Below are 13,535 nucleotides of genomic sequence, written 5' to 3'. Positions count from 1 at the left end.
TGCTACCAAACTTCTTAGTAATTTTTTTTAATGGAGAGATTATTTTTCTTTTTTTTTCTTTTATTGCTATCGAATGCACAATCTGAATGAAGATATTAGCCCCTGACGTTAATGGCCTTTCCTCATAGCGATCAAATGAGGTTCACAAAAGGGAGACTTACATCAAACTACATTTGAAAAATTGTTCATGTCATTCATCAAGTTCAAATGACAGATCACAATCACAGGATAATTGATCTATCAATGGACGCAAAACATGCATTCAATGAAAGTAATCACCTTTGGCAAAGATCAAATGGAAAATCTCAGACTCAAATGTGTAAATTTCAGAAAGTTACAAGCATGTTGACTATGATCAATTGTTGTCCATATCCACCCTGATGGAGGTGTGGGGGTATACCTGGCCTTAGCATCTCCCTGCAGGAGGTCCCATGAGCCTACTACACCTTGCCCCAGGAAGCAGTGAAATAACAGGAAAGGAGCAATGAAAGTGTATCCTTCAGGCCTGCCTAGTGAGGTCTCATGGAAGCAACCAATCAGAGCTCAGCAGGCTCAGATAGAAGGAACTGCAGGGCCTTAGCTGACTGGGACCAGAAGGGCAAGAAAGGGTGGTCCTCTCTGGCCACAGGGCTTGAGGAGTAGCCAGAGTTTTTTTTCTGGCTGCATTTGCTTAAGCTGGGTTTGCAGGGAGAGAGAACCTAAGAAACTTAACCCTTAGCTAGGGGTGAAGTTAAAAAGGGCCAGGTAGGAAGAGGTTCAGGGAAGAAGCAGCAATGAACTGAAATTGAGAAGTGCATACTACTTGCAGAACTGCGAAACGCAGGTCTAGACCCACCCAAGACTGAAGGCCCGCCCCCTCATCTAAGGGGGAGGAACCTTTAAGCCCAGGCTGCAATTAAGTACGAGGCACAACGAAGGAAAAATCAGGTACAGGAATGAGGTCAAAGGTTGAAAATCAGGGAACCAGAAGGGGATACCAATCAGAGAAACCCGGACTGCTCCCACCATTCCTCAATGATGTCTTAAGGACTCAGTAGACACTGACCAGAGGAACTCTGCCTGCAGATATGAACAAACAAGGGAATGGAAATAGGCCCCACTGTTGCAGAGTACCTCCTTCACCCTGACCAGCTGCATCCTCCTGGAGTGATGGGTAGCCATCTTGGCCAGCATTGAGCCAAGGAGGTTCCATGACTTTGTGGGCCATAGATGGAGTGAGCAAGAATTAGGCGATATAGGGAAAATTGTAGCCAGAACCTCAGTAAGAGTTTCTGGAGGAGCTGGAAGAGGGGCTACAGCCTGATATACTCTCTGTAGATGTGTACCAGAGTCTCCCTCTCATCACAAAAGGGAGAGGTTTCAGGGAGTTCATGAACTTCACCAGTTACATGTCTTTGCTCATGGCTCCATGGAGGAGCTGCCAACTAATAATCCCAGCAGACTGTGGAATCAGACTAGAGTACAGACCGGCCCACCAGTGTTCCTCAGCCTCTGCAGGTCACAAGTCCCACCACTTGGTGTTGGGATGGGACACAAGGGCAAGGAAATGGGTAGTATGAAGCACGAGCATGTACAGATGTTTTCAGGATGAGGTGTGGAGGCACACCAGCTGGATGTCATTCAGTCAGCTCCAGTGGTGTGTTGGGAGTGGCTAGGGAGGCACACAGGACAGGAGCCTGATGTTGAGTTGTGGAGGGCCAGTGATGAGAGGTGGGAAGGGAGCACCCTCCTGTTGGACCTGCTCAAGGAAAGTGAGATAAGCAGGAGGCAAAGCTGCCCTCACCTTCTGAAGCACACAACAGGAGATGTGCAGGATGAGCAGCCCCATGTGCTGGCCAAGCTCTATGGGGTTCACTCAGTCCCTCCGATCATAGTCTAGAAGGTCTCTGAGTCTGGCTCACCCTTGGGTGCCCTAATGGAGACATGCCACTTACACGTGAAGATGGGGGTTGTGCAGCTAGGGCTCCGTGAGGAGGTCTTCTCCTTTGGAGGTCACTACAGACCTGGTTGCTGAAACGAGCTTCCAAGTCCTGAGGGGGTCCTGGTAAAAGACCAGCAGCTCACAGAGGTCTCAGGGAAGACCTCTCACATAGAGAAAAAAGAGCTGCCCATTGCATTAGAGCCCTTGGAGGCAGTAGCGGAAGGCATGCGCCAGCATGCTCCATGCCAGACTACCTGCATTGTGAAGGAGTCTCTGCAGGGCCTAAAGGTGGAAGATGTGGAGCTGGCTGTGGATGCAGACCAGGCTCTGTCCACCCTCCCCCAATAGGATCAGGACACCCACAGCAACCCAATGCAGCCCCAGCCAGAAAAATTCCAGGATCATCCTCTGGAGACTAGCCAGGTATCTGAGGGTCAAGGTGCTGAACTGGTGCCACAGCATGAACAGGACTAGCTGATTGAACACCAGGGTTCTCCTCCAAAGGGAAAGAGGCAGTGCATAGCTGCTGTTTATAGGGCCCTCTGGGTGGGAACCTGGAGTAATGAGCCCAGGTTGCCCTACCGACCACAGGTAAAATGGTATAAAACCCAAGATGGGGACAGGCCTTATTTTGGAGCCTGATCAAAGGGCCAAATTTAAAGGACCCAGAGCCTAGGCTGAAAACCCGAGCAAGGGCAAATATTGTTAGGTATTGGACTCCTTACTTCAGAAGGGGTTCATTTGGACTTTGTGACTCAGCCACAGTGCAAAGCCACTGAAGACCCACCAAAGTCAACAGGTAGCCTGCAGGGGTGAGAAAAGGACTGCAGTACCACACTCAGTCACTAGGACATGCTCAAATGGTGTGTCTCTCATTACAGTAGGACAAGAAGTAATGGGCTTAATCCGCAGAAAGGGAGATTTAGGCTAGATATTAGGAAAAACTTTCTAACAATTAAGGTAGATAAGCTCTTGTATTGGCTTCCAAGGAAGGTGGTGGAATCTCTAGCTTTTTGCAGGTTTTTAAGAACAAGTTGGACAAAAACCTGTCAGGGATGGTCTAGGTTTATTTGGTCCTGCCTCAGCACAGGGGCTAAACTTGATGACTTCTAAGGGTCTCTTCCAGCCCTACTTTTATATGAATCTGTGTCAATTAAGGGGTGAGCTATAAAGAAGTCTATTTTGCAAACATAACTATAGTGGTTGTTACCAGCATGAATGGTCTAATACACATGTTAGTAAATTAATTGGTACATTTTACTGTAATGTTACTAATTTGGTAACAAAATATTTCAGTACGGAGAAAAAGTTTATTTTATCACTGCTTTTTTTTTATATAGCATAAAACATAGGTGGACAGGTAAATGAATAACCATGTAACGACCCACATTTTAACTGTTGCAGATAGATCTTATTTGTGGCTTACAGTATCCAAATCAATTTCTCCAAATATGTATTTAATGCTCTTCAGTGCATGCTCCTTATTAGATGATCCATGAACTGCATTGCGCAAAATATCTTGTGCAAATTGAGCTCTAAGTGAATCAGGAGAGGACTCTTTTGCAATGTCTGGATTTGTTGGACCCATTAATTGCCTCCACTCCTCCACAGCATTTTCTTTAGTTAGGATCATTATCATTGATGGACCCCTGTAAAAGATATAGAAAAATCACACGTATTACTAGAGCTTTGCAAATACAGAACACACCATATCACTGAACTCTTTACTGAGTAGTTTGCCAAATTTAACTCCTGGGGGGGAAAACAGTGTTCCTTATTTATCGCAGGAAGGGAGCATGTTTGGCTTTGGAGATGGGTGAAAATTAGTTTTAAGGATGAGTGGATGAATACTGTCAAAAATCTCCAATATATAATGTTATAGGTTTAACAAGATAGTCACATTTCCCTCATATGCCTCTGTGGTTCTGCATTTGAAAGGTCACCTGGAGAAATGAATAGCAAAAGATTGGGGATGCAGAAAGAGTGAAGATGGGAAAGTGGTTTTCTATTGGAAGAGGCACACATTTAAAATAAGATTTGGATTCCTAATACCCTTTGAACAGAAAAAGCCTCATTTACTGTTTATCCAAGTGGAAGACAATGGCCTTAAACACTTTCAGTGGTTAGATAGTTAGCCTATTTTCCCATTATGCTTCTTTAAGAGGCCTGCACTGTAGGTCAGTTCCTAATCCCAAATCCTCTCTAAAGCATATTCTGGAGAGAGGAGCATCTCCACCTTACCTTTCCGCTAGGTTTGCTTAGTTCAAGTGTTCCAACCCTTTAACATTCCATGGTTAAGATGTCTCATGGTGGGCTGGATTACTGGGAAACTCAAATCTTGAACTACGGACTCTATTGAACTGGAATAAAGTTGTTTGGATGGAAGCTATTTGTTCTGAGGTACTAGTAATCCAGTTATGAATGTTGATACAGACAGACAGTTTCGACAGAAGCTGCACTGAGCATTTAGAAGCCAGTTGGCTTGTTAAGGGAGGCCTGGGGTTTGATTTTTAATCTCTTTTACAATGGTATAATTTAGAAGTAACTCCACTGAAGTCAATGGAGTTCCACCTGTGCAAAACTGGTGGAAGGGAGATCAAAATCAGGCTCTTGGATACCTAACCTATGGATATTAGCTGCTGGCATAGCTACAAATAAATTGATGGTTACAACTGTATGATGAAAAAGTTAGCTGAATATCAGAAAGTGCTGGGTGTTTTCTTGCTTTTGGTGATACTGATACATGGAACAATCAATCATATAAAAGAGAACTGGGAATAAGTGAATAGAGATATGCAGTTACTATGCAAAACAAACTCTCAAAAATTCATCTCTAGTTTCAAACAGGGCAAGAATCACTATAACTATAAATATAAGTGAGTCCTTTTGGGGGAGGCAGGGGAAAGACATAACTCTCCTGTGCTTGGCAGTAGAGGAGAAGTCAAGGAGCTGGTAACTCATTCCATTATCAGAAGAAGAAATGGAAACAAATCCCTAAAGAGAGACAAATTCCATATATCAGGGGATATATTGTTTAGTGGACACTAATGTAGGCACTGTAGCAGTTTGGCACAACATGAAACAAAATACACTTTTGATTCATTTTAGGACAATGTAATCCACCCCAAAACTCAAGCCTGAAGATGACATTTAAAACTATTAGGCCTGTACAGTAATTGCAACATTCTGAAGTTTTTTCTTTGATTATGTATTAGGCTTGTCATGACAAACTAGGATTCACATTTAACTTTGAATGTGACTATAAGAAAGGTTACTCACCTGATGCAGTAACTGGTGTTCTTTGAGATGTGTGTCCCTGTGGATGCTCCACTTTAGGTGTCGTCATGTCCCATGACCTTGATCAGAGATCTCCTCAGCAGTACTTGTTTGGGCCACGCGCGCACAGCTCTTCTCTTGCAGCACCGTTGGCACATCTTCTATCGCACGCATGGCCCAACCCCCTCAGACCTTCTCCACTACAGAGTCCACGGTCAGAACTTCAAAGTAGAGGGGAGGACAGAGGGTAGTGGAGCACCCACAGAGACATACATCTTGTAGAACACCAGAAGAGTAGCCCTTTCTTCTACTTCGAGTGATATCCCTGTGGTTGCTCCACTTTAGGTGACTGTAGAGCAGTACCCTGTATAGGAAGAGGGACTTCGGAATTAATTGTTTTGTACAGATGACAGTACTGTTAGTCCTAGTGAGGCATCCTTGTCCGATGCCTGATCAATAAAATAATGTTTTATAAAGGTATGAGCTGATGCCCATGTTGCAGCCTTGCATAGGTCTGTTAAAGGAACATCATTCAAGAAGGCTACAGAAGTGGATATTGCTCTTGTGGAATGAGTTCTGGTCCAGAGGGAATCTGTAAGCCTTTTTGTTCGTAGCATAAGTCAATGCATATTGAAATTCACTTAGATAGTCTTTGGATGGAGATGGCCTTGCCCTTCGAGTGCTCCGCTAGTGACATGAACAATTTGTCTGATTTTCTAAATGGTTTCATTCTCTCCAGGTAGAAAGCTATGGCCCTTCTGACGTCCAAAGTTTGTAGTTCCACCTCCTGTGGATTGGAATGCGGTTTCGGATAAAAGTTAGGTAGGTGTATGGATTGGTTAATATGGAAATCCTATCTTTGGTAGGAATTTAGGGTGTGGTCTAAGGGTGTTTTTATCTTTGTGAAATATCGTGTAGGAGGATAAGCCATCAGCGCACTAATCTCTCCTACTTGTTGGGCTGATGTAATAGCAACCAGAAATGAAACCTTCATGGACGTGTGGAGAAACGAACATGTTGCTAGAGGCTCAAATGGTGGTCTAGTAATGGCTCTGAGTACTAAACTTAAATCCCATGATGGTGTGGGGGCACAAATGACTGGAAACACTCTCTGTAACCCCGCTAAAAAATCTTTTTACTGTTGGGTGAAAGAATACTGTCGTATCGGTTATTTTGTTGTGGAAAACGGTGATTGCTGATAGATGTACTCTTACGGAACTAATTATAACCCTGATTTCTTTAGTTCCATTATATATTTGAGAATCATCGGAATAAAAGAAGATGACGCATCAATTCGTCACTCTTTACACGATGATTGGAATCTACGCCATTTCTGCAGGTAAGTCTTTCTTATTAGCTTTCTGCTGTTTAATAATATCTGTCTCACCTGTTCAGAGCATTGCAATTCTTCGGGACAGAACCACTTATTAGCCATGCTGTGAGGTGAAGTTTTCATATCTCTGGGTGATAAATTTGGCCCGCATCATGATAGGGGAGATTGTGTCTCCCGGGAAGCATGATCGGTTTGTGTATTGTCATGCTCAGGAGATCTGAGAAGCATGTTTGTCTCGGCCAGGCTGGTGTTATCATTATCATGGTTGTCTTGTTGGCCTTGATTTTTTGCATAGTCTTGTGTATTACTGTTATGGGTGGAAACACTTATAGTAGTCCCTCACCCCAGTTGAGTATGAAAGCATCTTCCATCGATCCTGGAGCAGAAAAGGTGGCATTTGCAATTCTGTTTCATGGCAAAGAGCTCTATCGTTGGATGTCCCCATTGGTGGGTGGAAAATTTCTTTGATGACTTCGTTGTTCAATTCCCACTCATGATTTCATGCTAAATGTCTGCTTGGATTGTCTGTAATGATGTTTTGTTTGCCAGGCAGGTATGCCGCCAATATGTTGATATTGTGTTTTATACACCAATTCCATAGTCTCATTGATTCGCTGCATAGGGAGTGGGATCTTGCTTCCCTCCCCAGTGGTTTATGTAGAACATGCATGCTATATTGTCAGTCATGATCTTTATTGATTTGTTCCTTATGTGCAGTAGAAAGTGTCAGCGAACGTTGAACACTGCCTGAAGTTCTAATATGTTTATGTGAAGGTAAGTTTCTGATTCTGACCATCTGCCCTGAATTGTGTATTCCTGCATGTGAGCTCCACATCTTAGGAGTGAGGCATCGGTGGTGATCATAATCGATGGTGGCTTCTGGGAAAAATTAATTTCTGTCATATTGTTTTCCTGAGTCCACCATATCAGAGAGTCCTTTACCATGTTTGGTATTGTTAAGACTCTCTTCAGGCTGTGTCTGTTCGGTCTGTATACTGAAGCGAGCCACCCTTGGAGACATTGCATGTGTAGACATGCATGACGCACTATGAACATTGTAGCTGACATGTGACCCAAAAGCTGTAGGGCTACATGCGCTGTTACAGTATGGCTGTTCCTTATTAATGATATCAGGTCCGTAATAATGTTGAACCTTGGCGTCGATAGTGATGCCCTCGCTATTGTTGAGTCCAAGGCTGCTCCTATAAATTCCAGATGTTGAGTTGGATTTAAAGTGGACTTTTCTATGTTTATCCTTAGTCCGAGTTTTTGAAATATTTTTATGGCTTGATTGGTACCTTGTTTGGCTAGGTTTTGGGTAGATGCCTTTATCAGACAGACAGTCATCCAAGTATGGGAAGATGGTAATTCCCTGTCTCCTTAAATGTGCCGCTACCACTGCAAGCACTTTGGAGAACACTCTCACTGCTGTGGAAAGGCCAAATGGTACAATTCTGTATAAGTTGTGGTTGCCAGAGAGTGTAAATCTTAGGAAACACCTGTGCGCCAAGTGGATAGTAATATGAAAATATGCGTCTTGTACATCGAGGGCTGAGAACCAGTCCCCTCTTTGCAGTGCCGGTATTATTGTCGTTAGAGTGACCATTTTGAATTTTTGTCTTCTCACAAATTTGTTTAATGCCCTGAGGTCTAATATGGGTCTCCATCCCCCACTCCTTTTTTATACTATGAAATAGTGGGACTAGAATCTTTCCCTACATGCTGAGGCGGTACATGTTCTATTGCCCCTGTTTGTAGAAGATGTTCTATTTCTTGTAGCAATACTTGCATGTGAGATGAGTCCTTGAAAAGGGACAGGAAAGGTGGGTGGGGGGAATGGATATGAATGGGATGGTGTAACCTGAGTTGATTAGTTCCAAAACCCATTTGGATGGAACGGTCTTAAGCAGAATTTGAAATTTTTCTTTAGTGAGGCTGGCACTGCATGCTGAATGGTGTTTCTCAAACCCTTGACCAGCTTCTCAAAACTGTTGCTTAGATGGTGTAGGTTGAGAAGTGGTAGATGAATGTTATGGTTGTCTGCATCGTGATCTTTGTCTTCCCCTTTGAGGTTCGTACTGTTTATACTGGGGTTGGAAAGGATATCTGCGAGTGTAGGGCTGAAACCTGTGTTAGTTTCTTTTTATTCCAGGTGTATATATGCCCAGTGTTCACCCTGGAACCTTTCACTGAGTGGAGGACTTCATCCGTCTTCTCAGCAAAAAACTGTGTTTTGTCAAAGGGCAGGTCTTGTATTTTTGTCTGCAGCTCCCTCGGAAGACCTGCGGAATGAAGCCAGGCAGCCCTACACATGACGATGGCTGTGGCTATTGTCCTAGGCGCGGTATCTGCCACGTCTAAAGCGGCCTGCAGGAATGTCCGTGCTGCAAGTTGTCCTTCATTAATCAGTTTTTTAAACTGATCTCTTTTAGTGTCTGGGATGTCATTGGTAAATTGTGACAACTTCTCATAAATGTTGTGATCATAATTAAATAGGAGTGCTGCATAATTAGAGACCCTCATTAACAAAGTAGAGGAGGGGCAAACCATGGTAGAACATAGCAGGGATATGGCTTGTGTTCCCTATGGTAGGCATAATCAGGAGGTGGTAGTGAGGGTCTGGTAGGGGAGGAGTGCTCAGATGAGAATTGAGCTTCCTCTGCATCACTATCATCAGCACTGAGGGAGAGTATTGGTGAAAACGCCTCATCATGTGCAAAATGTATTGGAGACTCCGGGGTGCCTTCTGATCTTGGAGATGAAGACTGCACAGGTTGTATGTGATGTTATTTGCAGCTCCTTTTGCCTGAAGGTGCCAGGGTCAGTGCCATAGTTTCCATTGGTTCCACGGTGGTAGTCAGTGCCAAAGACGGAACTGCATCAGAGGTAGGCACAGTGAATGGTGCGTCACTAACTGTCGGTGCCACTGTCAGTGCCTTCCAGATCATCGGTGCCGTGGTTGGTACCTTACTGGCTATCGTTGCTTCAGCCTGCATATTATCTATTGCCTGTGCCGTGACCAGTATCAGTGTCAGTGTTGGTGCTGATGTGTCTTTTGGCACCATACTTTTCTTCAGTGCTGCTGAGTCTGACAGTCTCAAAGTCGCCGTTCACTGTTCGTCAGGCGGTTTCTGCACCGTGTTTTTTATGTGGTGCCGTATTGGAGGACGACAGGTTTTGAAAGTCGTTCAACGTCTCACCAGGATGTTTTCAATCCTTAAGTGGCACTGACTGAGTTGTACCTGAGGATCCTTTTGCCTCTTTAGTATTGGGTTTGGGGGACAGCCTCTTAAGTGGACACTTTCTTTTCGCCGCAGAGCTAGAAGTAGGGGAAGAAACCCTCTTCTTTGGTGTTTGTTCTGGTTCAGGCTTGTCTGTTCCCAGGTCAGATGAGGGTCTGAGGGATTTTTCCATTAGAATTAGCTTCAACCTCAGGTCTCTGTCCCTCCTGGCCCTTGCTTTGAGATTTTTGCAGTGTGTACACTTCTGTGGTACATGGGTTTTGCCCAAGCAGTGTACGACAGAGTGAGTGTCCATCGGACACTGGAATAGCCTCTCTACAAAGGTATACCTCTTAAAACCAGGGTAACCTGGCATGTCTTATTACTATAAGCTCCGCTACTCAGAGAAAAGAAATATATATATATATATATATATATATATATTTTTTTTTAAACCAGTAAGTAACTAACTGACTAAATTAAACTTAACTATGACTAAACTATGCTAATAATTAATTCTAAAAACTGTCAACGACGAAAACATTTCTGACTGCTGGTAACACTCCATCTTGGCCCATGGACGGTTGAGAAGGAACTGAAGGGGTCAGGCCGCATGTGCGATACAAGACGCGCCAATGGTGCTGCGAGACAAGAGCTGCACAAAAGCAGCCCAAGCAAGTACTACTGAGAAGATCTCCGATCGAGGCCGCAGGATGCGACGACAGCTACAGTGGAGCACCCACAAGGACATCACTCGAAGAAGAATATGAAGGATTATAGAAAGCATGTATGCAATATGGTATTTAAGTGGCTTCTGTTTAAAAATGTATTTCAAAGTGTTTTGTTTAAGACAATGGAGTTGTCCGATGCAGCTGCGCCACTGTAGTGCTTAAATGAAGATGCTCCCACTCTTCCGTGTAGTTGCTCCAGCTCCGCAAGAGGAGGTAGCTATATCGATGGGAGAAGCTCCCCTGCCAACATAGTGCTGTCTACACCAGGAGTTAGGTTGGTATAACTACATTGCTCAGGGGTGTGGATTTTTCACACCCTGGAGTGATGTAATTATACTGATTTAAGTCTGTAGTGTAGACCTAGCCCTAGTCTGACCTCCTGCATAACACAGGACAAAGAACCTCACCCAATAACTTTTGCCTCAAGCTCATAATTTCTGTTTGAGCTATAGCTATGCTAATGTGTAACAGGGAGAAGAATTTGGTTCAAAGTCAAAGTCAATTTTAAAAAAAAGTGGGGGAGGAGCACAAGATATTGCCCAGGATTCTCTCTTTTTGAGGAACAAATCCAAAGAGGTGGTCACAATTCAGTTTGGTAGAATTCATAGTTTCTGTAAGTCAAAGAGTTTTGCAGGACTTGTAAACTCACTGCCTAATAAAGAAAAGATGCTGTATGCTAAAAAGGTAACAAATATTTAGGTTCCTTTTATAAAAATTTTTAAAATCCCCTACATTTGACACAGAAAATGACAAAAGTGCAGAATTCCAACAGTCTACTTAAGTTCAGCAAAAATGTTTTTCCTTCTCTATACATTCAAAGTTATAACTGCTACATTTACATGGCACAATATTGCAAAATCAGGCACTTACTCAGACATATAATTTACTAACTGATCAAAAAACGGTTTTCCTTCATGAGCCTTATAAAACTGTGTTGCCATTTCATGGGTGAAATTTGTTTCTTTCATCTGTGACACAATAAAGCCAGCTTTTGTAACCTTCTGCATAATGTCATCTAGGAGAAAAAAAAATTGGTCTTAATTTTTAAAAGTATTAAACACCTGTAGAAATGACAGTCTTGAAAAATCCCAGAAATTGCTAGATATGTTTTTTTGAAAATTCATGTAATTATGACTATTAACATGCTATTTATAATATGGAACAATTAGGAGTGATATCTTGAATAGATCAAGATTCCTTAAAAACCTGCAACAAGTCATTCTCTAATACATTTCCATAAAGGTGACATAAAAAGTATGAATACTATCAACAATAACAAAAAAAAATCATCCCATTATCTCTAATTGGACTGTTGAATGTGAAATCACACACTAGCTGGCCGAGTAAGATCAAACTGCATAGTTTCAAGAAAGGAAAAGAGAGATTCATAAAAACGGGACATATAAAAATCAAAATAACTACTACAGCTATTACTATAAAACAGAGAATATTTCTAGTAGTGGGGGTTCTAGATGAAGAGGTAAAACCACTGGCAGTAACAAGCTTAGAAAGACGACTCCAAATTTCATTTTATGGCTATGGGGGTTTTACCCTGCCTTTGATATGGCTTCCTCTTTCTCTATATCTCATAGTAAAACATTAACTCATCCCATCTCCGTGGCCTGTGAGAGGAAGGAACCATAGGCAATTTTGGCTAGTGAAATGTCTGTTGTGAGGCAGCTTCAAGAATTACTTCATGCCTATAAGGTGCTTTTTAAGTGTAGCAAATGCATTTAAGAAAACCAAAAAGAATTTATCTGATATGACTTATTGCAAATTGTATATTGTTAATATTTTGCAGGATTGAGGTCCAGTTATTTTGGAATGAGATCCACGGGCTTGGTCTGCATATTGTAGAATGTTTACCTTTATGTTCCAGAAGAGCAGTGGGTTTGATAACTGCCAAAGTGTGTTCCATAGGGAAGAAGAACTTAAGTTCCTTTTCAGCTTCACCAGGTGAAGCACTGCCATGTAACTGATTGAGAGGTACACTGTCTACTGCATACTCTGAACGTAAACTAACAATGATTAAAACAACAAGGTAGTTCAATGAGGTGACATTTTCATGCATAAGTATTAGAATCCTTATCCCTATGGATTTCCTAAATTAATGTTTATTCTGAGGACACTGGAAAAACAAAAGATACTTACAAAACTTTTGAAATGAATAGGTATGTTCTAAACTAATCATTTCAGCTTTCAGTGGGATTTGTGAGTTTTTTCAAGCACTTTTGAAAATTCCACTCTTGACTGCTGCCACCAATGAATATTCAACTACTTCAGAATGTTCCTGCCTCCTGTTTAGCTATGTGATACTAATGCTACTAATGCTATGAGCTAGGGATGTGATTCTCTGCTCATGTACACATACTTAGGCTAGTTCTCATCAAGTTAGCACAAATATAAATAGCAGCATACCAAGGGTAGCAGCAGCAGGGGCACGACTGAGCCATGCCGAGTACAAATCCTCCTGAAACTGGTGGGAGGCCTCTGTTGCTGCTACCCACGCTACCACAGCTACTCTGCTATTTATACTCGTGCTAGCCCGATAAAAACTAGTGTGAGTATGTGTACATGAGCAGGGAATCACACTCTTTACTTGTGGTATAGACGTAACCTAAGACACTGGACTTGGAAGATTAACTGCATTTTTACCTACTTTTAGCTATAAATATTCCTTACTGCAATCTTTTAACTATTCACTAACTCCCATTACACCCAATAACTAATAATAGGTATTTCTAAATGACAAGCAATAACATGGCTATAGATATCAAATACTGTGATAGAATGTCTTAATACCACAACAGTTACTTAAAACAATGTTACAAACACTATCTTAAGTAACATCATAATTTATAAGATATTTACAAGAAATTAGTGTATCAGAAAAAGAAATTGAGCTATAAATAAAATACTATGCTTACAGAAAAGTACCCAAATTTCAGTTAGCTAAAACATAGGACACTTTTCAAGGAGGAGAATAAGTAAAACAGAAAACAATTTCAAGCAGATATATCATCAACAAGAGTAATATATAATCAATGAACAGT

General features: G+C 42.1%; 1 protein-coding gene and 1 long non-coding RNA gene across 3 annotated transcripts in view; one reads left to right on the top strand and one right to left on the bottom strand.

Annotated features, from left to right (window-relative positions):
* Positions 1-3,279: 3,279 nt before the first annotated feature.
* NME8 (NME/NM23 family member 8) overlaps positions 3,280-13,535 on the bottom strand; it is a 38,357-nt gene continuing 28,101 nt past the window's right edge. The window contains exons 15-17 of the mRNA XM_067562451.1: positions 12,349-12,500; positions 11,353-11,497; positions 3,280-3,570 (exon numbers count right to left, since the gene is read on the bottom strand). Of these exons, the coding sequence (XP_067418552.1) occupies positions 3,333-3,570; positions 11,353-11,497; positions 12,349-12,500 (535 nt within the window). The 3' untranslated portion in view covers positions 3,280-3,332. The remainder of the gene's footprint in view (positions 3,571-11,352; positions 11,498-12,348; positions 12,501-13,535) is intronic.
* The window catches only part of LOC137162580 (uncharacterized), an 83,997-nt gene continuing 76,973 nt past the window's right edge, over positions 6,512-13,535 (top strand). The window contains exon 1 of one of the 2 annotated variants that reach the window (XR_010922415.1): positions 6,512-6,536. This is a non-coding gene — a long non-coding RNA (uncharacterized lncRNA). The remainder of the gene's footprint in view (positions 6,537-13,535) is intronic. The other variant, XR_010922416.1, reaches the window with a different exon arrangement.

Source organism: Emydura macquarii, unplaced genomic scaffold (assembly GCF_026122565.2).
Source record: "Emydura macquarii macquarii isolate MOO-44397 ecotype Brisbane River unplaced genomic scaffold, CSIRO-AGI_Emac_v2 contig_2432, whole genome shotgun sequence".
Classification (NCBI taxonomy): domain Eukaryota; kingdom Metazoa; phylum Chordata; order Testudines; family Chelidae; genus Emydura; species Emydura macquarii.
The sequence above is the reverse complement of the archived record's forward strand: the minus strand, read 5'-3'. Positions and strand labels throughout refer to the sequence as shown.